This window comes from Oncorhynchus nerka, linkage group LG23 (genome assembly GCF_034236695.1).
Source record: "Oncorhynchus nerka isolate Pitt River linkage group LG23, Oner_Uvic_2.0, whole genome shotgun sequence".
NCBI classification, from domain to species: domain Eukaryota; kingdom Metazoa; phylum Chordata; class Actinopteri; order Salmoniformes; family Salmonidae; genus Oncorhynchus; species Oncorhynchus nerka.
The window spans coordinates 523,684-550,331 of NC_088418.1; the positions used below are offsets into that span (position 1 = coordinate 523,684).

At 47.0% G+C, this 26,648-nt stretch overlaps 2 protein-coding genes across 3 annotated transcripts in view; both read left to right on the top strand.

The window, feature by feature from the left end:
* The first annotated feature begins 1,113 nt into the window (after positions 1 to 1,113).
* On the top strand, positions 1,114 to 13,254 carry LOC115127195 (uncharacterized). 2 transcript variants are annotated; one of them, XM_065007762.1, is made up of 3 exons: positions 1,114 to 1,294; positions 3,537 to 3,629; positions 12,178 to 13,254. In XM_065007762.1, exons 1-3 carry the CDS (start codon positions 1,115 to 1,117, stop codon positions 13,252 to 13,254), a joined length of 1,350 nt encoding a protein of 449 aa, XP_064863834.1. In that variant the 5' UTR covers position 1,114. The 2 variants fall into 2 exon arrangements, with proteins under 2 accessions (XP_064863834.1, XP_064863835.1); XM_065007763.1 differs by lacking the exon at positions 3,537 to 3,629.
* Positions 13,214 to 26,648, top strand: part of LOC135563923 (uncharacterized) — a 32,839-nt gene continuing 19,404 nt past the window's right edge. The window contains exons 1-2 of the mRNA XM_065007761.1: positions 13,214 to 15,502; positions 25,530 to 25,667. Coding sequence (XP_064863833.1) covers positions 14,174 to 15,502; positions 25,530 to 25,667 — 1,467 coding nt within the window. The 5' untranslated portion in view covers positions 13,214 to 14,173. The remainder of the gene's footprint in view (positions 15,503 to 25,529; positions 25,668 to 26,648) is intronic.

Below are 26,648 nucleotides of genomic sequence, written 5' to 3' on the forward strand. Positions count from 1 at the left end.
TTGGTTGACTGACTGATTGGTTGACTGGTTGACTGGTTGACTGGTTGACTGACTGATTGATTGGTTGACTGGTTGACTGACTTATTGGTTGACTGACTAATTGGTTGACTGACTGATTGGTTGACTGGTTGACTGGTTGACTGAATGATTAGTTGACTGATTGACTGGTTGACTGATTCGTTGAGTGAATGATTGTTCATTCCTCTAGATCCATGAGCGTCTGGAGGAGTTGAGGTCCATGCTGGGATGGATGTTGGTCCACTGGAGAGACCAGAAACACCAGAGGAGTCAACGCAGGAATAACGAGACTGAACTTAATGAAGATCTTATCGACTCTGAGCCCCCAACAGAGCAGACTCCTGGAGATAATATCTACTCAGAGACCACAGTAGAGTCCACTAGAGACAACATCTACTCAGAGACCACAGAAGAGTCCACTAGAGACAACATCTACTCAGAGACCACAGTAGAGTCCACTAGAGACAACATCTACTCAGAGACCACAGTAGAGTCCACTAGAGACAACATCTACTCAGAGACCACAGTAGAGTCCACTAGAGACAACATCTACTCAGAGACCACAGTAGAGTCCACTAGAGACAACATCTACTCAGAGACCACAGTAGAGTCCACTAGAGACAACATCTACTCAGAGACCACAGGAGCAGATATCAACACCGATGATACAGCCTGCTCCACCCACAGTACCCCTGCTCAGCCAGAGACCCACAGTACACCTGCTCAGCCAGAGACCCACTTTACCCCTGCTCAGTCAGAGACCCACTTTACCCCTGCACTGAGTGTCTTTGAGGACAGACTGAGGAAAATAGACAGTCTGTACTGTCCCGCAACAGACCAGCAAAATTGGAAGGACCAAGAGGATGGCTATCAGGTGATGAAAAGCAACACAGGGCCTCTAAGGGGCCTCACCTCTCCCCCAGAGACCCACCAATCCTCCTGCCTGGTCTTAAAAGAGCCCAGCAGCCCAGCCCTCTGCCTGGGGGGCACCATGTGCCTAGGGGGCACCTCAGTCAACAGCAGCCCTAAGGTTAGGCTGGGGGGGCAGGGGGTTAGCTTGGTGGGCCAGGGGGTTCGCCTGGGGAACCAGGGGGGAATGGTCTACCTAGGGGGCACCGTCAAGAACAGCCCTAACCTCAGCCTTGGAGGCAGTGTGGACCTGGGGGGTACTGTCAACCTCATCCTCAGCTTGGGGAACCAAGGAGACAGTCATGTGGAGGTGATGGAGGCTAATCCTAGGGTGGGTGAGGAGGAGAGCACAGAGCCTGTCCACAGGGTAAGAACCACAGACCTCCTCTCATATATACCTACCTGACTGTCATGACCACTCTGTACCTACCTGACTGTCATGACCAAATCAAATCAAATGTATTTATATAGCCCTTCGTACATCAGCTGATATCTCAAAGTGCTGTACAGAAACCCAGCCTAAAACCCCAAACAGCAAGCAATGCAGGTGTAGAAGCACGGTGGCTAGGAAAAACTCCCTAGAAAGGCCAAAACCTAGGAAGAAACCTAGAGAGGAACCAGGCTATGTGGGGTGGCCAGTCCTCTTCTGGCTGTGCCGGGTGGAGATTATAACAGAACATGGCCAAGATGTTCAAATGTTCATAAATGACCAGCATGGTCGAATAATAGTAAGGCAGAACAGTTGAAACTGGAGCAGCAGCACAGTCAGGTGGACTGGGGACAGCAAGGAGTCATCATGTCAGGTAGTCCTGGGGCATGGTCCTAGGGCTCAGGTCCTCCGAGAGAGAGAAAGAAAGAGAGAAGTGTAGAAGGAGAGAATTAGAGAACGCACACTTAGATTCACACAGGACACCGAATAGGACAGGAGAAGTACTCCAGATATAACAAACTGACCCTAGCCCCCCGACACAAACTACTGCAGCATAAATACTGGAGACTGAGACAGGAGGGGTCAGGAGACACTGTGGCCCCATCCGAGGACACCCCCGGACAGGGCCAAACAGGAAGGATATAACCCCACCCACTTTGCCAAAGCACAGCCCCCACACCACTCTAAACCTACCTGACTGTCCTGACCACTCTGTACCTACCTGACTGTCCTGACCACTCTGTACCTACCTGACTGGACTGACCACTCTGTACCTACCTGACTGGACTGACCACTCTGTACCTACCTGACTGGACTGACCACTCTGTACCTACCTGACTGGACTGACCACTCTATACCTACCTGACTGTCCTGACCACTCTGTACCTACCTGACTGGACTGACCACTCTGTACCTACCTGACTGGACTGACCACTCTGTACCTACCTGACTGGACTGACCACTCTGTACCTACCTGACTGGACTGACCACTCTGTACCTACCTGACTGGCCTGACCACTCTGTACCTACCTGACTGTCCTGACCACTCTGTACCTACCTGACTGGACTGTCCATTGTCCTGAAACACTATTTCAACCCTCTGTATTTGTTTCTCCTATAGAATCATAGCACTGGGTGTCTACTTCCACACGCCCTTCTCAGCTGTTTCCAGCTATCCTTTCTTGCCTTCATTTCCATACTTTCTCTTTTCTATCTCTATCTCTTTCTTTCTCTCTCCCTCTCGCTCTCACTGTCTCTACCTCTGCGTCTCCCTCGCCCTCTCTTTTTCTCCCCGTCTATCTCTCTCTCTCTCTCTATTCCTATTTCTCTACCCCTCTCGCTCTCTACCTCTACTTTTCCCTTTCTCTCTCTCTCCCCGTCTCTCTCTCTCTACCTCTCTCTACCCCTCTCTCTCTATCTTTCTCTCAACCTCGCTCTCTCTCTCTCTTCCTACCCCTCTCTCTCTACCCCACTCTCTCTCACTCTCCCTACCCCTCTATCTCTCTACTTCTCTCTCACTCTCTACCCCTCTATCTCTATCTTTCTCTCAACCTCGGTCTCTCTCTACCCCTCTCACTCTCTACCACTCTCTCTCTCTCTCTCTTCTTCCCTCTCTCTTCCCCTACCCTCTATCTCTCTCTCCTCTACTCTCTCTCTCTCTCCCCCTCTCTCTCTCTCTACCTCTCTCTCTACCCCTCTCTCTCTATCTTTCTCTCAACCTCGCTCTCTCTCTCTCTTCCCCTCTCTTTCTCAACCTACCCCTCTCTCTCTACCCCACTCTCTCTCTCTCCCTACCCCTCTATCTCTCTACTTCTCTCTCACTCTCTACCCCTCTATCTCTATCTTTCTCTCAACCTCGGTCTCTCACTCTCTACCCCTCTCACTCTCTACCACTCTCTCTCTCTCTCTCTCTCTTCCCCTCTCTCTTCCCCTACCCCTATCTCTCTCTCCTCTACTCTCGCTCTCTCTACCCCTCTCTCTTTACCCCTCTCTCTCGCTCTACCCCTCTTTTTCTCTCGCTATCTCTCTCTTTCTACACCTCTAACTATATATCTCTCTCTCTCTTTCTCTCTCTCTCTCTCTCTCTCTCTACCGCTCTCTCTCTCTCTCTCTCTCTCTCTCTCTCACTCTCTCTCTCTCTACCCTTCTCTCCATATCTCTCTCTACCCCTCTCTCTCAGCCACCTAAAACCTTTTGGAGGTGCTGCCAGGGTCTGTGGGAAAATACTCTGGGTAGTTTAAAGAGAAAGATTTATCGCCAGAGTGCAGAACAGGTAAATGGGTTAGTGTGAACTGAAGCAGCATGCCAAGTCTCTACTACAGTATGTCTCTACTACAGTGTGTCTCTACTACAGTGTGTCTCTACTACAGTGTGTCTCTACTACAGTATGTCTCTACTACAGTGTGTCTCTACTACAATGTGTCTCTACTACAGTGTGTCTCTACTACAGTGTGTCTCTACTACAGTATGTCTCTACTACAGTGTGTCTCTACTACAGTGTGTCTCTACTACAGTATGTCTCTACTACAGTGTGTCTCTACTACAGTGTGTCTCTACTACAGTGTGTCTCTACTACAGTATGTGCGTGTGCAGATAACTGGACGCATGCTCTAAAGTGTGTCACAGCAAGGCACCTGATTGGTTCTGTCATCTTAACTGTGATGATGTCATCTTTCATCTGTAACACATGCTGCTAAATGACCCAGTCTTTGGCTGTCCCAAACAACATCCTATTTCCTATATCCTGTACACTGACCATACATAACATTATGAACACCTGATCTTTCCCTGACATAGACTGACCAGGTGACATCTCCCTTTTATACGTCACCTGTTAAAGATGCACTACGCAGAACGTGCTCCACTGTTTCCTGGTTGCTACAATTCCAATGGTTTGACTAACTTCAGTTTATGTGACAAAACAAGCATGTAGAGTATAGACAGTCATTATACCCTCTAAACCGCTGTGAAATGGATTTTCCATAACTGTTACGGTTGTCGTAAGAACAGGACCAAGGTGCAGCGGATGTTGAGTTCCACATATTTATTTCAAAGTGACATTTTTGAAAAAACAATAAATCAAATAAATGAACAACTTAAAAACCTTTTGGAACTCTAGGGGCAGTATTTTCATTTTTGGAAAAAAAACGTTCCCGTTTTAAACGGGTTATTTTGTCAGGAAAGATAGAAAACACTCTAACGTTTCCAAAACTGTAAAGATATTGTCTGTGAGTATAATAGAAATGATGTTTGCTGGCGAAAGCCTGAGAAAAATCCAATCCGGAAGTGCCCCAGGTTTTGAAAGCGCTGCGTTCCAATGACTCCCTATTTGGCTGTGAATGTACCATCAACGAGCTTACGCTTTCTACGTATTCCCCAAGGTGTCTACAGCATTGTGACATAGTTTTACGCATTTCTGTTGAAGAATACTGGCGGCCACATTGCATAAGTGGTCACATGGTGGCTCCGAGAGAGATTCTCACGTAAAATAAAGAGGTAGCCATTACTCCAATCGGTCCTAGTGAAAAACAAATTGTCCCGACGGATATATTATCGAATAGATATTAGAAAAACACCTTGAGGATGGATTCTAAACAACGTTTGCCATGTTTCTGTCGATATTATGGAGCTAATTTTGAATATTTTTCGGAGTTGTGGTGACCACAATTTCCGGGAGATTTCTCAGCAAAACGTGAAGAACAAACGGAGGTGTTTCGCCTACAAAAATAATATTTTGGGAAAAAATGAACTTTGGCTATCTACCTGGGAGTCTCGTGAGTGAAAACATCCGAAGTTCATCAAAGGTAGACGATTGAATTTGATTGGTTTTCTGATTTCCGTGACAAGGTTGCCTGCTGCTAGCAGGGCATAATGCTATGCTAGGCTATCGATAAACTTACACAAATACTTGTCTAGCGTTGGCTGTAAAGCATATTTTGAAAATCTGAGATGACAGGGTGATTAACAAAAGGCAAAGCTGTGTCTCAATATATTTCATTTGTGATTTTCATGAATAGGAATATTTTCTAGGGATATTTATGTCCGCTGCGTTATGCTAATTAGTTTCAGGCGATGATTACGCTCCCGCATGCGGGTTTGGGAGTCACAAAAGGTCGTGACTAAGTGGTGCACATGCACAAACACAAAATATAATATACCACAAACACAGGTGGGAAAAATAGCTACTTAAATATGATCCTCAATTAGAGACAACGATTACCAGCTGCCTCTAATTGGGAATCATACAAAACACCCAACATAGAAAAAAGAACTAGAACACAACATAGAAATATTAAATACCCCCTAGTCACGTTACAATAACCAAACATATTGTATATTCAGCTGTGTGAAGTGTGAAGAAAATGAAAGAGACACAAAAACTAAACTTAAACACGGGAAGCATAGAAATGTGCCCATAGAACTGATCTACAGCTTCCCATAGAACTGATCTACAGCTTCCCATAGAACTGATCTACAGCTTCCCATAGAACTGATCTACAGCTTCCTGTAGAACTGATCTACAGCTTCCAGTAGAACTGATCTACAGCTTCCAGTAGAACTGATCTACAGCTTCCTGTAGAACTCATCTACAGCTTCCCATAGAACTGATCTACAGCTTCCCATAGAACTGATCTACAGCTTCCCATAGAACTGATCTATAGCTTCTTTAGACATGCTTCCAATGAGATTGACATATTTATAACCAATCACTTGGTCGGGTCGCACAAAAGGTTCATATTTCCGCTTTAAATCCACTTCGATCCATGTAGATGAAGGGGAGGAGACAGGTTAATATACGCCTGGAGACAATTGAGACATGGATTGTGGATGTGTGCCATTCAGAGGGTGAATGGGCAAGACTAAAAATGTAAGTGTCTCTGAACAGGGTTTGGTATGCTCCTGTTTTTTTTTTCACACTCAACAAATTCCCATATCTTTATCCAAGATGGCGTAGCAGTCAGACGTCTTTTGTCCTCGTCTTGTCGTGTCCCAACATTAAAACACTCTCCTGCAGCCCGCCTCATGTGGTCGTGGATCTGTTTTTTTCTAAAATATTATTCACCTGAAATTCAGAATCCCCCAACAGAAGCTAGCCGGCTCACTAGCTACTAGTCAGCTAACCACTGCTAGAGGTCATCAGCTAACCTTTAGCTCGGAAAACTCTCACCAGTTTGTACAACGTGACTCAAACCAGAACATACCGGACCTATTTCTCTCCATACCCCCGGATTCCTACCGCAAGCCCTGGACATGTTCTCCTGGATCTTCGCAGCAAGCTAGCTGATATCCGAGTACTGGCTAACGTCGGTCCAGGAGCAAGCACCAATTAGCCGGGAGCTAGCCCATGCTAGGCCCTTTCTCCCGGCTAGCTAAAAGAAGCCCATCAGCCACTCCTGGGATACAATAATCGGACCCCTTCTACTGCACGGTACCCCACAGATCCTGCACGACTGGACTATGACGTAATCTGCTCGAGGAGGTACTCAACTGGCCTCTACATCACGATGTCCCCTGAATGCCCATCCACAGCCGTTAGCTGCTAGCTGTCTAGAGCATACTGGACTGTTAGCTGCTAGCTGTCTAGAGCATACTGGACTGTTAGCTGCTAGCTGTCTAGAGCATACTGGACTGTTAGCTATATTGACCCATCGGCCAATTTCTTGGGCCACTAGACCACTAGACCCCTCTGCTACTCGAAACCCTACTAATCCATCACGACTGGTCTTTCGACGTCAACAGACTTTCCTCCATAGAGGAAACAGACTTTCCTCCATAGAGACGTCCCTCTAAGGCCCTTCTGCTAGCTTGCTAGCCCGCGCCTGCTAACTGTTAGCGTGTTAGCATCGGCCTGCTAACTGTCTGAATTGCCATTTCTCCAGTCAGACGAACCACTCACTGGACCCCTATGATCACTTGGCTACGCATGCCTCTCTCTAATATCAATATGCCTCGTCCATTACTGTCCTGGTTAGTGATTACTGTCTTAATTCACTGTAGAGCCTCTAGCCCTGCTCAATATGCCTTAACCTACCATTTAGTTCCACCTCCCACATATGCGGTGACATAAACTGGTTTAAACGTCTCTAGAGACAATATCTCTCTCATCATTACTCAATGCCTAGGTCTACCTCCAATGTACTTACATTCTACCATACCCCTGTCTGTACATGATGTCTCTCACACCCAGAAACCTGCTCCTTTTACTCTCTGCTCTGAAAGCACTAAACGACCCGTCCTGATAGCCTTTAGCCGTACCCTCATCCTACTTCTCCTCTGTTCCTCTGGTGATGTAGAGGTTAATCCAGGCCCTGCAGTGCCCAGCATCACTCCCATTCCCCAGGTGCTCTCATTTGTTGACTTCTGTAAATGTAAAAGCCTTGGTTTCATGCATGTTAACATCAGAAGCCTCCTCCCTAAGTTTGTTTTACTCACTGCTTTAGCACACTCTGCCAACCCGGATGTCCTAGCCTGAATCCTGGCTTAGGAAGGCCACCAAAAATCCTGAAATTTCCATCCCTAACAATAAAAATTTTCGACAAGATAGAATGGCCAAAGGGGGCGGTGTTGCAATCTACTGCAGAGATAGTCTGCAGAGTTCTGTCTTACTATCCAGGTCTGTACCCAAACAATTCAAACTTCCACTTTTAAAAATCCATCTTTCGAGAAACAAGTCTCTCACTGTTGCCGCTTGCTATAGACCACCTTCTGCCCCCAGCTGTGCTCTGGACACCATATGTGAATTGATTGTCCCCCATCTATCTTCAGAGCTCGTGCTACTAGGTGACCTAAACTGGGACATGCTTAACATCCCGGACATCCAACAATCTAAGCTTGATGCCCTCAATCTCACACAAACTATCAATGAACCCACCAGGTACAACTCCAAATCTGTAAACACGGGCACCCTCATAGATGTCATCCTAACCAACTTGCCCTCCAAATACACCTCTGCTGTTTTCAACCAAGATCTCAGCGATCACTGCCTCATTGCCTGCATCCGTAATGGGTCCGCGGTCAAACGACCACCCCTCATCACTGTCAAACGCTCCCTGAAACACTTCTGAGAGCAGGCCTTTCTAATCGACCTGGCCCGGGTATCCTGGAAGGATATTGACTTCACCCCGTCAGTAGATGATGCCTGGCTATTCTTTAAAAGTGCCTTCCTCACCATCTTAAATAAGCATGCCCCGTTCAAAAAATGTAGAACCAGGAACAGATATAGCCCTTCGTTCTCTCCAGACCTGACTGCCATTGACCAGCACAAAAACATCCTGTGGCGTCCTGTGTTAGCATCGAATAGCCCCCGTGATATGCAACTTTTCAGGGAAGTTAGGAACAAATATACACAGGCAGTTAGGAAAGCTAAGGCAAGCTTTTTCAGACAGAAATGTGCATCCTGTAGTACAAACTACAAAAAGTTCTGGGACACTGTAAAGTCCATGGAGAATAAGAACACCTCCTCCCAGCTGCCCACTGCACTGAGACTAGGAAACACTGACACCACCGATAAATTCACTATAATCACTATAATTGAGAATTTCAATAAGCATTTTTCTGCGGCTGGCCATGCTTTCCACCTGGCTACCCTGACCCTGCTCAACAGCCCTGGCTCCCAACAGCAACTCGCCCAAACCTCCCCCATTTCTCCTTCACCCAAATCCAGATAGCTGATGTTCCGAAAGAGCTGCAAAACCTGGACCCCTACAAATCAGCCAGGCTAGACAATCTGGACCCTCACTTTCTAAAATTATCTGCCAACATTGTTGCAACCCCTATTACTAGCCTGTTCAACCTCTCTTTCGTGTCGTCTGACATTCCCAAAGATTGGAAAGCTTCCGCAGTCATCCCCCTCTTCAAAGGGGGAGACACTCTAGACCCAAACTGCTACAGACCTACATCTATCCCTCCTGCCTTTCTAAGGTCTTCGAAAGCCAAGTTAACATACAGATCACCGACCATTTCGAAAAACACCGTACCTTCTCCGAGTTCAGTATGTCAAATCGGAGGGCCTGTTGTCCGGACCTCTGGCAGTCTCTATGGGGGTGCCACAGGATTTAATTCTCGGGCCGACTCTTTTCTCCGTATACATCAATGATGTCGCTCTTGCTGCTGGTGATTCTCTGATCCACCTCTACGCAGATGACACCATTCTGTATACATCTGGTCCTTCTTTGGACACTGTGTTAACAAACCTCCAATCGAGCTTCAATGCCATACAACACTCTTTCCGTGGCCTCCAACTGCTTTTAAATGCTAGTAAAACTAAATGCATGCTCTTCAACCGACTGCCCACACCTGCCCGCCCGTCCAGCATCACTACTCTGGACGGCTCTGACTTAGAATATGTGGACAATTCCAAATACCTAGGTGTCTGGCTAGACTGTAAACTCTCCTTCTAGACTCACATTAAGCATCTCCAATCGAAAATGGAATCTAGAATCAGCTTCCTATTTCGCAACAAGCATCCTTCGCTCATGCTGCCAAACATACCCTCGTAAAACTGACCATCCTACCGATCCTCGACTTCAGCAATGTCATTTACAAAATAGCCTACAACACTCTACTCAACAAATCCGTTTTGTCACCAAAGCCACATATACTACCCACCACTGTGACCTGTACGCTCTCGTTGGTTGGCCCTCGCTTCATACTCGTTGCCAAACCCACTGGCTCCAGGTCATCTACAAGTCTCTGCTAGGTAAAGCCCCGCCTTATCTCAGCTCACTGGTCACCATAGCAGCACCCACTCTTGGCACACGCTCCAGCAGGTATATCTCACTGGTCACCATAGCAGCACCCACTCGTAGCACACGCTCCAGCAGGTATATCTCACTGGTCACCCCCAAAGCCAATTCCTCCTTTGGCCGCCTTTCCTTCCAGTTCTCTGCTGCCAATGACTGGAACGAACTGCAAAAATCACTGAAGCTGGAGACTCATATCTCCCTCACTAGCTTTAAGCACCAGCTGTCAGAGCAGCTCATAGATCACTGCACCTGTACATAGCCCATCTGTAAACAGCCCATCTATCTACCTACCTCGTCTCCATACTGTATTTATTAATTTATCTTGCTCCTTTGCACCCCAGTATCTCTACTTGCACATTCATATTCTGCACATCTACCATTCCAGTGTTTAATTGCTATATTGTAATTACTTCGCCACCACAGCCTATTTATTGCCTTACCTCTCTTATCTTACCTAATTTGCATATGCTGTATATAGACTTGTTTATACTGTATTATTGACTGTATGTTTGTTTACTCCATGTATAACTCTGTGTTGTTGTTTGTTCACACTGCTTTGCTTTATCTTGGCCAGGTCGCAGTTGAAAATGAGAACTTGTTCTCAACTTGCCTACCTGGTTAAATAAAGGTGATCTGGCCTACCTGGTTAAATAAAGGTGATCTGGTCTACCTGGTTAAATAAAGGTGATCTGGCCTACCTGGTTAAATAATTGTGATCTGGCCTACCTGGCTAAATAAAGGTGATCTGGCCTACCTGGCTAAATAAAGGTGATCTGGCCTACCTGGCTAAATAAAGGTGAAATAAAAAACAAGTAAAACATGTGTATCATCACAATATTAGGAAGGTGTTCCTAATGTTTGGTAAATGAAAGGTATCATTGTGCACTACTTTAACCAGGGTAGGGAATAAAGGTGATCTGGCCTATCTGTTAGCAGAGGAATGCTGCATGAGGCTCTCTGCCCTAAATAAAGGTGAAATAAAAAACAAGTAAAACATGTGTATCATCACAATATTAGGAAGGTGTTCCTAATGTTTGGTATACTGACTGTATATTCCCTACATTGTGCACTACTTTAACCAGGGTAGGGAATAGGGTGCGATTAGGGACGCATGGTCTGTTAGCAGAGGAATGCTGCATGAGGCTCTCTGCCCTGATAACCATTTGCACTAACAATCTCACAATATGAAACATAATTGTCCAATACTGTTAACTTTCTAACCCTGTCTCCTCTTCCTCTCTAACCCTGTCTCTTCTCCTCTCCCTCTCTATCCCTGTCGCTTCTCCTCTCCCTCTCTAACCCTGTCTCCTCTCCTCTCCCTCTCTAACCCTGTCTCCTCTCCTCTCCCTCTCTAACCCTGTCTCCTCTCCTCTCCTCTCCCTCTCTAACCCTGTCTCCTCTCCTCTCCCTCTCTAATCCTGTCTCCTCTCCTCTTCCTCTATCCCTGTCTCTTCTCCTCTCCTCTTCCTCTCATCCCTGTCTCTTCTCCTCTCTCCTCTCTATCCCTGTCTCTTCTCCTCTCCCTCTCTATCCCTGTCTCCTCTCCTCTTCCTCTCTAACCCTGTCTCCTCTTCCCTCTCTCTCTATCCCATTCTCCTCTCCTCGCCCTCTCTAACCCTGTCTCCTCTCCTCTCCCTCTCTAACCCTGTCTCTTCTCTCCCTGTGTCCTCTCATCTCTAACCCTGTCTCCTCTCCTCTCTATTCCTATCTAACTCCTCCTCTCCTCTCCTCTCCTCTTCACTCTCTAACCCTGTCTCCTCTCTATCCCTGTCTCCTCTCTTATCTCCGCCCCTCCTCTCCTCTCCCTCTCTATTCCTGTCGAATATCCTCTCTCCTCCTGCTCCCTACTCTCTTATCCTCTCCCTCTCCATCCCCCTCTCTATCCCTGTCTCTCTCTTATCTCCTCCCTCCTCTCCTCTCCCTCCTTTTTTCTGTCTAACCTCTGTCTCCTCTCCTCTCACTCTCTAACCCTTTTCTTATCTCCTCCTCTCCTCTCCCTTCCCTCTCTAACCCTGTCTCTACTCATATCTCCTCCTATCCTGTCTAAACCTGTGTTCTGTCCTCCTCTATTTAAAGGACAACAACATGACATCAGCTCCTACATACGAGAGTATTTTACTGCCCCGCCTCCACACCAAGACCTCCTCCTCTTCATCCCCCTCCTCCTCCTCCTCCGGGGCTCCTCAATCTTGCGTCTCTTTCTCCTCCTCCCTGCCTAAGAACACCTCCATCTTCTCTAGTCTGAAGATAAGGAGCAAGAAGAGGAGAAGGAAGAGAGACGCTGGCCGCCACACCATTCAGAAAATCATGGTTGTAGAGGGGGAGGAGCAGACAGAAGTGGCATGTCCTGCTGAAGCTGCACCCCAGCAAATCACGCTGTACGACACCCAGACCTGGCCAATGAAGGAGGGCCGGAGGAAGAAGAAGAGCCTATTAAAGGCCGAGGGGGTGGGGCCAGGGCAGGGGGTGGAACTTGTGGACTACATGGATAACCCATTGGCCAGGGATATTGAAGATGAATGTTCTGGGGTCTCCACTGTCAGCCCCTATGCAGTGACAGAGGCAGTCTCTATAGCTTCACCCAGGGGCCAGGTGAGGAGCCACTGCAGGTTCCTGTCTCTGGGGTCTGTTTTGACCTTCGACCTCTCCAAAGACATGAGGTTGATCCCCAGTATACAGGATGTCATCACTATAGGACTCCCAGAACACAGGGGAACCCCCAACCCAAACCTCAATCCCAACCCTCACACAGAGACACATGCAGCCCTCAGCTCTTTCAAACATACCCGCTCCCCTCCATCAGACACGCACAGAGCATCAGACAATGAGGCCGTCACTACTTACAGATATGAAACAATGACACAGATACAGACACAGCCACTACTGACACTGACACAGCCACTACTGACACAGATACAGACACAGCCACTACTGACACAGACACTACTGACACAGCCACTACTGACACAGATACAGACACAGCCACTACTGACACAGATACAGACACAGCCACTACTGACACAGACACTACTGACACAGCCACTACTGACACAGATACAGACACAGCCACTACTGACACAGCCACTACTGACACAGCCACTACTGACACAGACACAGACACAGCCACACAGACACAGACACAGCCACTACTGACACAGACACAGACACAGCCACTACTGACACAGACACACAGCCACTACTGACACAGACACAGCCACTACTGACACAGATACAGACACAGCCACTACTGACACAGATACAGACACAGCCACTACTGACACAGATACAGACACAGCCACTACTGACACAGACACAGCCACTACTGACACTGACACAGCCACTACTGACACAGACACAACCATTACTGACACAGATACAGACACAGACACAACCATTACTGACACAGGCCCAGCCCCAGACACCGACACAACCACTACTGACACAGGCCCAGCCCCAGACACAGACACAACCACTACTGACACAGGCCCAGCCCCAGACACAGACACAACCACTACTGACACAGGCCCAGCCCCAGACACAGACACAACCACTACTGTCACAGATACAGACACAGACACAACCATTACTGACACAGGCCCAGCCACTACTGACACAGATACAGACACAGACACAACCATTACTGACACAGGCCCAGCCCCAGCCCCAGACACAACCACTACTGACACAGGCCCAGCCCCAGCCCCAGACACAACCACTACTGACACAGGCCCAGCCCCAGCCCCAGACACAACCACTACTGTCACAGATACAGACACAGACACAACCACTACTGACACAGGCCCAGCCCCAGACACCGACACAAATACTAAAACAGACAAAGCCACTGACACAGGCTGTTCAGCTGGAGCCTCTGTCTAATCTAGATACAGATTTTCCTCCTCCTCCTCCTCCTGCCCTGGATGAGGACTGGGATGAAAACGTATCAAGCAATGACCTATCCCTATCACAGATCCAGACCGTACTCCAGGAGCCTGAGCAGGATCGGACGAGGAGGTCGGACCTCATCTTCAGCACGCAACCACCAGTCACAGCTTATTGGCCAAAGAGTCCAATGAAACGAGACCATTACAATTACATGGAAACCACCATGGTTAGTAGAAGTCCCATTGTAAAGAGCAAGGACCCCTGTCCCTCCTCAGCCTATCAGAACCATGAGAGCAAGGACCCCTGTCCCTCCTCAGCCTATCAGAACCATGAGAGCAAGGACCCCTGTCCCTCCTCAGCCTATCAGAACCACGAGAGCAAGGACCCCTGTCCCTCCTCAGCCTATCAGAACCATGAGAGCAAGGACCCCTGTCCCTCCTCAGCCTATCAGAACCATGAGAGCAAGGACCCCTGTCCCTCCTCAGCCTATCAGAACCATGAGAGCAAGGACCCCTGTCCCTCCTCAGCCTATCAGAACCACGAGTGCCTCATTCAGGACCTCAATGGACACCAGTACCATCATAGGTTGAAGACCCATAGAGAGAGTGTTGACCTCCAGGAGACCAGCCAGGCTTCTCAGATGGTTGTGAATCTGAAGGTCAGTGGGTTAGGGAGTATGATGCAAGACTCTATGGACTCTGGCATCTCTGGTGTCTCCAACTCTGGGAGCTTGAAGCTCAATGCACCTGATGTTCTCCAAGAGCCCCAGCCCATGAGGACTGTGGTGGGGAGGCTAGTGTCTCTGGAGGAGGGGCGTATGGAGGCTGTGTCCACACCCAGGGGAAATCTCACAGCAACCCCAGGTCCTGCCCACCCAGAGACAAAAACAACACCCAGAAACAGACACCACCAGACAGAGACAGAACTCGACTCTGATCCGGTCGACCCCGACCTCACCATCCATCCAGACCACCAGCAGTTTGAGGAGGTAGAGGAGGAGCTGGAGGACATCTGGAACCATAGCAATGGCTACAGACAGAGTATCTCTTCTGACATCATGTACCAGCCACACCAAGAGGAGGAGGAGGGGGGAAGTAGCAACACCCCAGGACTGACCACAGACCCCCTCTCACCCCCCCAGGACCAGCCCCAGGCTACCCCCTACAGAAAGCTGATAACAACCTCTGCCCCTAACCTTCTGGTGGCTGAATTCACACTCCCCTCCTCCCTCCAAACCCTACTGGGGTACAACCAGGACCAGAACCAGGACCAGGGCTTTAGCCAAGACCCTAACTCCAGAGAAGAGCTCCCTATGCTGGCTAACAGAGACATGAGGTCCTGGGCAGCTTTCCCTATTCAGGACCAACCCTGGAGGACCACAGCAATGGTCAATGAAACGGCAGCAGAACCAGTCAAGCTACCGGAAATGGAGGACCAGAAGAGATACATCTACCAGTATAGAGAGGAGGAGGAAGAGGATGAGGAGGAGAAGATGGAGGACACAGGTTGTCCAAAGGTGAGGTCTACTTTTGACAGGCTCACTGACTTTGACCTCAGAGATCACTGAGCTACTGTTTTCTCTACTCTGCTGTCTCTACTCTACTGTCTCTACTCTACTGTCTCTACTCTGCTGTCTCTACTCTGCTGTCTCTACTCTACTGTCTCTACTGTCTCAACTCTGCCGTCTCTACTGTCTCTACTCTGCTTTCTCTACTCTACTGTCTCTACTCTAATGTCTCTACTCTGCTGTCTCTACTGTCTCTACTCTGCTGTCTCTACTGTCTCTACTCTACGGTCTCTACTCTACTGTCTCTACTCTGCTGTCTACTCTACTGTCTCTACTGTCTCTACTCTGCTGTCTCTACTCTACTGTCTCTACTCTACTGTCTCTACTCTGCTGTCTCTACTCTGCTGTCTCTACTCTACTGTCTCTACTCTGCAGTCTCTAATCTACTGTCTCTATCCTGCTGTCTCTACTCTACTGTCTCTACTCTGCTGTCTCTACTCTACTGTCTCTACTCTGGTGTCTCTACTCTGCTGTCTCTACTCTACTGTCTCTACTGTCTCTACTCTGCTGTCTATAGTCTAATGTCTCTACTTTACTGTCTCTACTCTACTGTCTCTACTCTACTGTCTCTACTCTGCTGTCTCTACTCTGCAGTCTCTACTCTACTGTCTCTGCTCTGCCTTCTCTACTCTACTGTCTCTACTGTCTCTACTCTGCTGGCTCTACTGTCTCTACTCTTCTGTCTCTACTGTCTCTACTCTACTGTCTCTACTCTAATGTCTCTAGTCTGCTGTCTCTACTCTGCTGTCTCTACTCTGCTGTCTCTACTCTGCTGTCTCTACTATACTGTCTCTACTCTACTGTCTCTACTCTGCTGTCTCTATTCTGCTGTCTCTACTCTACTGTCTCTACTGTCTCTACTCTACTGTCTCTACTCTACTGTCTCTACTCTGCTGTCTCTACTGTCTCAACTCTGCTGTCTCTACTGTCGCTACCCTACTGTCTCTACTCTGCTGTCAGTACTCTACTGTCTCTACTGTCTTTACTCTACTGTCTCTGCTCTGCCTTCTCTACTCTGCTGTCTCTACTATCTCTACTCTGCTGTCTCTACTCTACTGTCTCTACTGTCTCTACTCTACTATCTCTACTCTACTGTCTCTACTCTGCTGTCTACTCTACTGTCTCTACTCTACTGTCTCTACTCTGCTGTCTCTACTGTCTCTACTCTGCTGTCTCTATTGTCTCAACTCTACTCTGCTGTCTCTACTCCACTGTCTCTACTCTACTGTCTTGTCTCTACTGTCTCTACTCTGCTGTCTCTACTCTGCTGTCTCTTCTCTACCTTCTCTAGTCTGCTGTCTCTACTCTACTGTCTCTACTCTGCTGTCTCTACTCTGCTGTCTCTACTCTACTGTCTCTACTGTCTCTACTCTGCTGTCTCTAGTCTGCTGTCTCTACTCTACTGTCTCTACTCTACTGTCTCTACTCTGCTGTCTCTACTCTACTGTCTCTACTCTGCTGTCTCTACTCTGCTGTCTCTACTCTACTGTCTCTGCTGTCTCTACTCTGCTGTCTCTACTATACTGTCTCTACTCTACTGTCTCTACTCTGCTGTCTCTACTCTGCTGTCTCTACTCTACTGTCTCTACTGTCTCTACTCTACTGGCTCTACTCTGCTGTATCTACTGTCTCAACTCTGCTGTCTCTACTGTCGCTACTCGACAGTCTCTACTCTGCTGTCAGTACTCTACTGTCTTTACTCTACTTTCTCTGCTCTGCCTTCTCTACTCTGCTGTCTCTACTGTCTCTACTCTGCTGTCTCTACTCTACTGTCTCTACTGTCTGTACTCTACTATCTCTACTCTACTGTCTCTACTCTGCTGTCTCTACTCTGCTGTCTACTCTACTGTCTCTACTCTGCTGTCTCTACTCTACTGTCTCTACTGTCTCTACTCTACTGGCTCTACTCTGCTGTATCTACTGTCTCAACTCTGCTGTCTCTACTGTCGCTACTCGACTGTCTCTACTCTGCTGTCAGTACTCTACTGTCTTTACTCTACTTTCTCTGCTCTGCCTTCTCTACTCTGCTGTCTCTACTGTCTCTACTCTGCTGTCTCTACTCTACTGTCTCTACTGTCTCTACTCTACTATCTCTACTCTACTGTCTCTACTCTGCTGTCTCTACTCTGCTGTCTACTCTACTGTCTCTACTCTACTGTCTCTACTCTGCTGTCTCTACTGTCTCTACTCTACTTTCTCTACTCTGCTGTCTCTACTGTCTCAACTCTACTGTCTCTACTCTACTGTCTCTGCTCTGCTGTATCTAATCTACTGTCTCCACTCTACTGTCTCTACACTGCTGTCTCTACTGCCTCTACTCTGCTGTCCCTACTCTACTGTCTCTACTCTGCTGTCTCTACTCTACTGTCTCTACTCTGCTGTCTCTACTGTCTCTACTCTGCTGTCTCTACTGTCTCCACTCTGCTCTCTCTACTGTCTCTACTCTACAGTCTCTAATCTACTGTCTCTACTCTGCTGTCTCTACTCTACTGTCTCTACTCTGCTGTATCTACTCTACTGTCTCTACTCTGCTGTCTCTTCTCTACCTTCTCTAGTCTGCTGTCTCTACTCTACTGTCTCTACTCTGCTGTCTCTACTGTCTCTACTCTACGGTCTCTACTCTACTGTCTCTACTCTGCTGTCTACTCTACTGTCTCTACTGTCTCTACTCTGCTGTCTCTACTCTACTGTCTCTACTCTACTGTCTCTACTCTGCTGTCTCTACTCTGCTGTCTCTACTCTACTGTCTCTACTCTACTGTCTCTACTCTGCTGTCTCTACTCTGCTGTCTCTACTCTACTGTCTCTACTGTCTCTACTCTACTGTCTCTACTCTACTGTCTCTACTCTGCTGTCTCTACTGTCTCAACTCTGCTGTCTCTACTGTCGCTACCCTACAGTCTCTACTCTGCTGTCAGTACTCTACTGTCTCGACTGTCTTTACTCTACTGTCTCTGCTCTGCCTTCTCTACTCTGCTGTCTCTATTATCTCTACTCTGCTGTCTCTACTCTACTGTCTCTACTGTCTCTACTCTACTATCTCTACTCTACTGTCTCTACTCTGCTGTCTACTCTACTGTCTCTACTCTACTGTCTCTACTCTGCTGTCTCTACTGTCTCTACTCTACTGTCTCTACTCTGCTGTCTCTATTGTCTCAACTCTACTCTGCTGTCTCTACTCTACTGTCTTGTCTCTAAAGTCTCTACTCTGCTGTCTCTACTCTGCTGTCTCTTCTCTACCTTCTCTAGTCTGCTGTCTCTACTCTACTGTCTCTACTCTGCTGTCTCTACTCTGCTGTCTCTACTCTACTGTCTCTACTGTCTCTACTCTGCTGTCTCTAGTCTGCTGTCTCTACTCTACTGTCTCTACTCTGCTGTCTCTACTCTACTGTCTCTACTCTGCTGTCTCTACTCTACTGCATCTACTCTGCTGTCTCTACTCTGCTGTCTCTTCTCTACTGTCTCTGCTGTCTCTACTCTGCTGTCTCTACTCTGCTGTCTCTACTCTGCTGTCTCTACTCTACTGTCTCTACTGTCTCTACTCTACTGTCTCTACTCTGCTGTCTCTACTGTCTCTACTGTCGCTACTCGACTGTCTCTACTCTGCTGTCAGTACTCTACTGTCTTTACTCTACTGTCTCTGCTCTGCCTTCTCTACTCTGCTGTCTCTACTGTCTCTACTCTACTGTCTCTACTGTCTCTACTCTACTATCTCTACTCTACTGTCTCTACTCTGCTGTCTCTACTCTGCTGTCTACTCTACTGTCTCTACTCTACTGTCTCTACTCTGCTGTCTCTACTGTCTCTACTCTACTTCTCTACTCTGCTGTCTCTACTGTCTCAACTCTACTGTCTCTACTCTACTGTCTCTGCTCTGCTGTATCTAATCTACTGTCTCCACTCTACAGTCTCTACACTGCTGTCTCTACTGCCTCTACTCTGCTGTCCCTACTCTACTGTCTCTACTCTGCTGTCTCTACTCTACTGTCTCTACTCTGCTGTCTCTACTGTCTCTACTCTGCTGTCTCTACTGTCTCCACTCTGCTGTCTCTACTGTCTCTACTCTGCAGTCTCTAATCTACTGTCTCTACTCTGCTGTCTCTACTCTACTGTCTCTACTCTGCTGTCTCTACTCTACTGTCTCTACTCTGCTGTCTCTTCTCTACCTTCTCTAGTCTGCTGTCTCTACTCTACTGTCTCTACTCTGCTGTCTCTACTCTGCTGTCTCTACTCTACTGTCTCTACTGTCTCTACTCTGCTGTCTCTAGTCTGCTGTCTCTACTATACTGTCTCTACTCTACTGTCTCTACTGTCTCTACTCTGCTGTCTCTAGTCTGCTGTCTCTACTCTACTGTCTCTACTCTGCTGTCTCTACTCTACTGTCTCTACTCTACTGTCTCTACTCTACTGTCTCTACTCTGCTGTCTCTACTCTACTGTCTCTGCTGTCTCTACTCTGCTGTCTCTACTATACTGTCTCTACTCTACTGTCTCTACTCTGCTGTCTCTACTCTGCTGTCTCTACTCTACTGTCTCTACTGTCTCTACTCTACTGGCTCTACTCTGCTGTCTCTACTGTCTCAACTCTGCTGTCTCTACTGTCGCTACTCAACTGTCTCTACTCTGCTGTCAGTACTCTACTGTCTTTACTCTACTGTCTCTGCTCTGCCTTCTCTACTCTGCTGTCTCTACTGTCTCTACTCTGCTGTCTCTACTCTACTGTCTCTACTGTCTCTACTCCACTATCTCTACTCTACTGTCTCTACTCTACTTTCTCTACTCTGCTGTCTCTACTGTCTCAACTCTACTGTCTCTACTCTACTGTCTCTGCTCTGCTGTATCTAATCTACTGTCTCCACTCTACAGTCTCTACACTGCTGTCTCTACTGCCTCTACTCTGCTGTCCCTACTCTACTGTCTCTACTCTGCTGTCTCTACTCTACTGTCTCTACTCTGCTGTCTCTACTGTCTCTACTCTGCTGTCACTACTGTCTCCACTCTGCTGTCTCTACTGTCTCTACTCTGCAGTCTCTAATCTACTGTCTCTACTCTACTATCTCTACTCTGCTGTCTCTACTCTACTATCTCTACTCTACTGTCTCTACTGCTGCTGTCTCTACTCTACTGTCTCTACTCTACTGTCTCTCTACTGTCTCTACTCTACTGTCTCTACTCTGCTGTCTCTACTCTACTGTCTCTACTCTACTGTCTCTACTGTCTCCCTACTCTCTAGTCTGCTGTCTCTACTCTACTGTCTCTACTCTGTCTCTACTGTCTCTACTCTGTCTCTACTACTGTCTCTACTGTCTCTCTGCTGTCTCTACTCTACTGTCTCTACTCTGCTGTCTCTACTCTACTGTCTCTAGTCTGCTGTCTCTACTCTACTGTCTCTACTCTACTGTCTCTACTCTGCTGTCTCTACTCTACTGTCTCTACTCTACTGTCTCTACTCTGCTGTCTCTACTCTACTGTCTCTACTGTCTCTACTCTACTGTACTGTCTCTACTCTACTGACTGTCTCTACTCTGCTGTCTCTACTGTCTTTACTCTACTGTCTCTACTGTCTCTACTGTCTCTACTCTGCTGTCTCTACTCTCTACTCTACTATCTCTACTCTACTGTCTCTACTCTGCTGTCTCTACTCTGCTGTCTCTACTCTACTGTCTCTACTCTACTGTCTCTACTGTCTCTACTGTCTCTCTACTGTCTCTACTCTGCTGTCTCTACTGTCTCAACTCTACTGTCTCTACTCTACTGTCTGCTCTCTGCTGTCTCCACTCTACTGTCTCTACACTGTCTCTACTCTGCTGTCTCTACTGTCTCTACTGTCTCTACTCTACTGTCTCTACTCTGTCTCTACTGTCTCTGTCTCTACTGTCTCTACTACTGCTGTCTACTACTCCACTGCTGTCTCTACTCTACTGTCTCTACTCTACTGTCTCTACTCTGCTGTCTCTACTCTACTGTCTCTACTCTGCTGTCTCTACTCTACTGTCTCTACTGTCTCTACCTGTCTCTAGTCTGCTGTCTCTACTCTGCTGTCTCTACTCTGCTGTCTCTACTCTACTGTCTCTACTCTGCTGTCTCTACTCTGCTGTCTCTAGTCTGCTGTCTCTACTCTACTGTCTCTACTCTACTGTCTCTACTGTCTCTACTCTGCTGTCTCTAGTCTCTGTCTCTACTGTCTCTACTCTGCTGTCTCTACTCTACTGTCTCTACTGTCTCTCTGCTGTCTCTACTCTACTGTCTCTACTGTCTCTACTGTCTCTCTACTCTGCTGTCTCTACTCTGCTGTCTCTACTATACTGTCTCTACTCTACTGTCTCTACTCTGCTGTCTCTACTCTGCTGCTCTACTCTACTACTGTCTCTACTCTACTACTGCTGTCTCTACTGTCTCTGCTGTACTCTGTCTCTGCTCTGTCTCTACTCTGCTGTCAGTACTCTACTGTCTTTACTCTACTGTCTCTGCTGTCTCTACTCTGCTGTCTCAACTGTCTCTACTGTCTCTACTGTCTCTACTGTCTCTACTCTCTACTGTCTCTACTCTACTGTACTCTACTGTCTCTACTCTCTGTCTACTCTACTGTCTCTACTCTACTGTCTTACCTGTCTCTACTGTCTCTACTGTCTCTACTCTGCTGTCTCTACTGTCTCAACTCTACTGTCTGTCTCTGCTCTGCTGTATCTAATCTACTGTCTCTACAGTCTCTACACTGATGTCTCTACTGTCTCTACACTGCTGTCTCTACTGCCTCTACTCTGCTGTCTCTACTCTACTGTCTCTACTCTGCTGTCTCTACTCTACTGTCTCTACTCTGCTGTCTCTTCTCTACCTTCTCTAGTCTGCTGTCTCTACTCTACTGTCTCTACTCTGCTGTCTCTACTCTGCTGTCTCTACTCTACTGTCTCTACTGTCTCTACTCTGTCTCTACTCTACTGTCTCTACTCTGCTGTCTCTACTATACTGTCTCTACTCTACTGTCTCTACTCTGCTGTCTCTACTCTGCTGTCTCTACTCTACTGTCTCTACTCTGCTGTCTCTACTGTCTCTACTCTGCTGTCTCTACTGTCTCCACTCTGCTGTCTCTACTGTCTCTACTCTACTGTCTCTGCTCTGCTGTATCTAATCTACTGTCTCCACTCTACTGTCTCTACACTGCTGTCTCTACTGCCTCTACTCTGCTGTCTCTACTCTACTGTCTCTACTCTGCTGTCTCTACTCTACTGTCTCTACTCTGCTGTCTACTGTCTCTACTCTGCTGTCTCTACTGTCTCTGCTGTCTCTACTCTACTGTCTCTACTCTGCTGTCTCTACTCTGCTGTCTCTACTCTACTGTCTCTACTACTGTCTCTACTCTGCTGTCTCTAGTCTGCTGTCTCTACTCTACTGTCTCTACTGTCTCTACTCTGCTGTCTCTACTGTCTCTACTGTCTCTACTGCTGTCTCTGTCTCTGTCTACTCTACTGTCTCTACTCTGCTGTCTCTACTGTCTCTAGTCTGTCTCTACTCTACTGTCTCTCTCTACTGTCTCTACTCTACTGTCTCTACTGTCTCTACTCTACTGTCTCTACTCTGCTGTCTCTACTACTGTCTCTACTGTCTCTACTCTGCTGTCTCTACTGTCTCTACTGTCTCTGCTGTCTCTACTATACTGTCTGTCTCTACTCTGCTGTCTCTACTCTACTGTCTCTACTCTACTGTCTCTACTCTACTGTCTCTACTCTACTGTCTCTACTCTGCTGTCTCTACTGTCTCAACTCTGTCTCTACTCGCTACTGTCTCTACTCTGCTGTCTCTACTCTACTGTCTCTACTGTCTCTGCTCTGCCTCTACTCTGCTGTCTCTACTGTCTCTACTCTGCTGTCTCTACTCTACTGTCTCTACTGTCTCTACTCCACTATCTCTACTCTACTGTCTCTACTCTACTGTCTCTACTCTGCTGTCTACTCTACTGTCTCTACTCTACTGTCTCTACTCTGCTGTCTCTACTGTCTCTACTCTACTTTCTACTCTGCTGTCTCTACTGTCTCAACTCTACTGTCTCTACTGTCTCTGCTCTACTGTATCTAATCTACTGTCTCCACTGTCTCTACTCTGCTGTCTCTACTCTACTCTGCTGTCTCTACTCTACTGTCTCTACTCTGCTGTCTCTACTCTACTGTCTCTACTCTGCTGTCTCTACTGTCTCTACTCTGCTGTCTCTACTGTCTCTACTCTGCTGTCTCTACTGTCTCTACTGTCTCTACTGTCTCTCTGCTGTCTCTACTCTACTGTCTCTACTGTCTCTACTCTGCTGTCTCTACTCTACTGTCTCTACTCTGCTGTCTCTTCTCTACCTTCTCTAGTCTGCTGTCTCTACTCTACTGTCTCTACTCTGCTGTCTCTACTCTGCTGTCTCTACTCTACTGTCTCTACTGTCTCTACTCTGCTGTCTCTAGTCTGCTGTCTCTACTATACTGTCTCTACTCTACTGTCTCTACTCTGCTGTCTCTACTCTACTGTCTCTACTCTACTGTCTCTACTCTGCTGTCTCTACTCTACTGTCTCTACTCTGCTGTCTCTACTCTACTGTCTCTACTCTGCTGTCTCTACTCTACTGTCTCTACTCTGCTGTCTCTACTGTTCTGTCTCTACTCTGTCCCTACTGTCTCTACTTTGCTGTCTCTACTCTACTGTCTCTACTCTGCTGTCTCTACTCTACTGTCTCTACTGTCTCTACTCTTCTGTCTCTACTCTGCTGTCTCTACTCTACTGTCTCTACTCTGCTGTCTCTACTCTACTGTCTCTACTCTACTGTCTCTCTGTCTCTACTCTACTGTCTCTACTCTGCTGTCTCTACTCTACTGTCTCTACTCTGCTGTCTCTACTCTACTGTCTCTACTCTACTGTCTCTACTCTGCTGTCTCTACTCTACTGTCTCTACTCTGCGGTCTCTACTCTACTGTCTCTACTCTGCTGTCTCTACTGTTCTGTCTCTACTCTGTCCCTACTGTCTCTACTTTGCTGTCTCTACTCTGCTGTCTCTACTCTACTGTCTCTACTGTCTCTACTCTGCTGTCTCTCCTCTACTTTCTCTACACTGCTGTCTCTACTGTCTCTACTCTACTGTCTCTACTCTACTGTCTCTACTCTGCTGTCTCTACTGTCTCAACTCTGCTGTCTCTACTGTCTCTACTCTATTGTCTCTACTCTGCTGTCAGTACTCTACTGTCTCTACTCTGCTGTCTCTACTCTACTGTCTCTACTGTCTTTACTCTACTGTCTCTGCTCTGCCTTCTCTACTCTGCTGTCTCTACTGTCTCTACTCTGCTGTTTCTACTCTGTTGTCTCTACTGTCTCAACTCTGCTGTCTCTACTGTCACTACTCTACTGTCTATACTCTGCTGTCAGTACTCTACTGTCTTTACTCTACTGTCTCTGCTCTGCCTTCTCTACTCTGCTGTCTCTACTGTCTCTACTCTGCTGTCTCTACTCCACTGTCTCTACTCTACTATCTCTACTCTAATGTCTCTACTCTGCTGTCTCTACTCTGCTGTCTACTCTACTGTCTCTACTCTACTGTCTCTACTGTCTCTACTCTGCTGTTTCTACTCTGCTATCTCTACTCTGCTGTCTCTACTGTCTCTACTCTGCTGTCTCTACTCTGCTGTTTCTACTCTGCTGTCTCTACTCTGCTGTCTCTACTCTGCTGTCTCTACTGTCTCTACTCTGCTGTCTCTACTGTCTCTACTCTGCTGTCTCTACTCTGCTGTCTCTACTGTCTCTACTCTGCTGTTTCTACTCTGCTGTCTCTACTCTGCTGTCTCTACTGCATCTCAGTTGTATCTCTTATCACTGTTTCACTCTTTTTTATGTACAACTGTTATCAATTTTCTTTTGACAGTAACAGACAAATGACTCCATTCAGCAAATACTTGTAAATAAATTCAGTGAATGTCAATCTTGACCCTGAGAGGACCTCTCCCCCCTCTCCAGGACCCATCAATGAGTCTGCTGTCTGTCCACATGGGTCTGCACGGAAACAATCAGCGAGCTACAAGTTGTGGCACTCTGGAAGGTGTAATGGAAAAGCATGGAGAGAGTCTGGCCACAGGGGGGCGATGTGGCACTATGGTGAGAGGCCTGGAGGAGCAGGGACAGAGACTGGCCACAGGGGGACAATGTGGCACTATGGAGGGTGACCTGGAGGAAAAGACAACACAGTCATACAGCTAGTTAGTCATCTAGTTAGTCATCTGGTTAGTCATCTATTTAGTCTAGTTAGTCCTCTAGTTAGTCAACTAGTTATCCATCTGGTTAGTCATCTAGTTAGTATCGTTAGTCCTCTAGTTAGTCAACTAGTTAGTCATCTAGTTAGTCATCTAGTTAGTCATCTAGTTAGTCTAGTTAGTGCTCTAGTTAGTAAACTAGTTAGTCAGCTAGTTGTTCATTGAGTTAGTAATATGGTAGGTAATCTAGTTAGTCCTCTGGTTAGTCAACTAGTTAGTCAGCTAGTTAGCCATCTGGTTAGTCATATGGTTAGCCATCTGGTTAGTCAACTAGTTAGTCATATAGTTAGTCATCTGGTTAGTCATATAGTTAGTCTAGTTAGTCATATGGTTAGTCAACTAGTTAGTCAGCTAGTTAGTATAGCTAGTCCTCTAGTTTGGCAACTAGTTAGTCCGCTAGTTAGTCATCTGGTTAGTCATCTAGTTAGTCAGTTAGTTAGTCAGCTAGTTAGGCATATATTTAGTCAGCTAATTTATAAGCTAGTTAGGCACATGTTTAGTCAGCTAGTTAGTCAGTAAGTTAGATATCTTTTTAGTCAGCTAGTTAGGCATCTATTTAGTCAGATAGTTAGTCAGCTAGTTAGTCAGCTAGTTAGGCATCTTGTGCCTTTTCTATTGAGTGAATAAAAGTGACATTTTTGTGTCTGGTTGGGATGTATTGATCTCTGGCTGATATTGGGATATATTGATCTCTAGCTGATATTGGGATATATTGATCTCTGTCTGATATTGGGATATATTGATCTCTGTCTGATATTGGGATATATTGATCTCTGTCTGATATTGGGATATATTGATCTCTAGCTGATATTGGGATGTATTGATC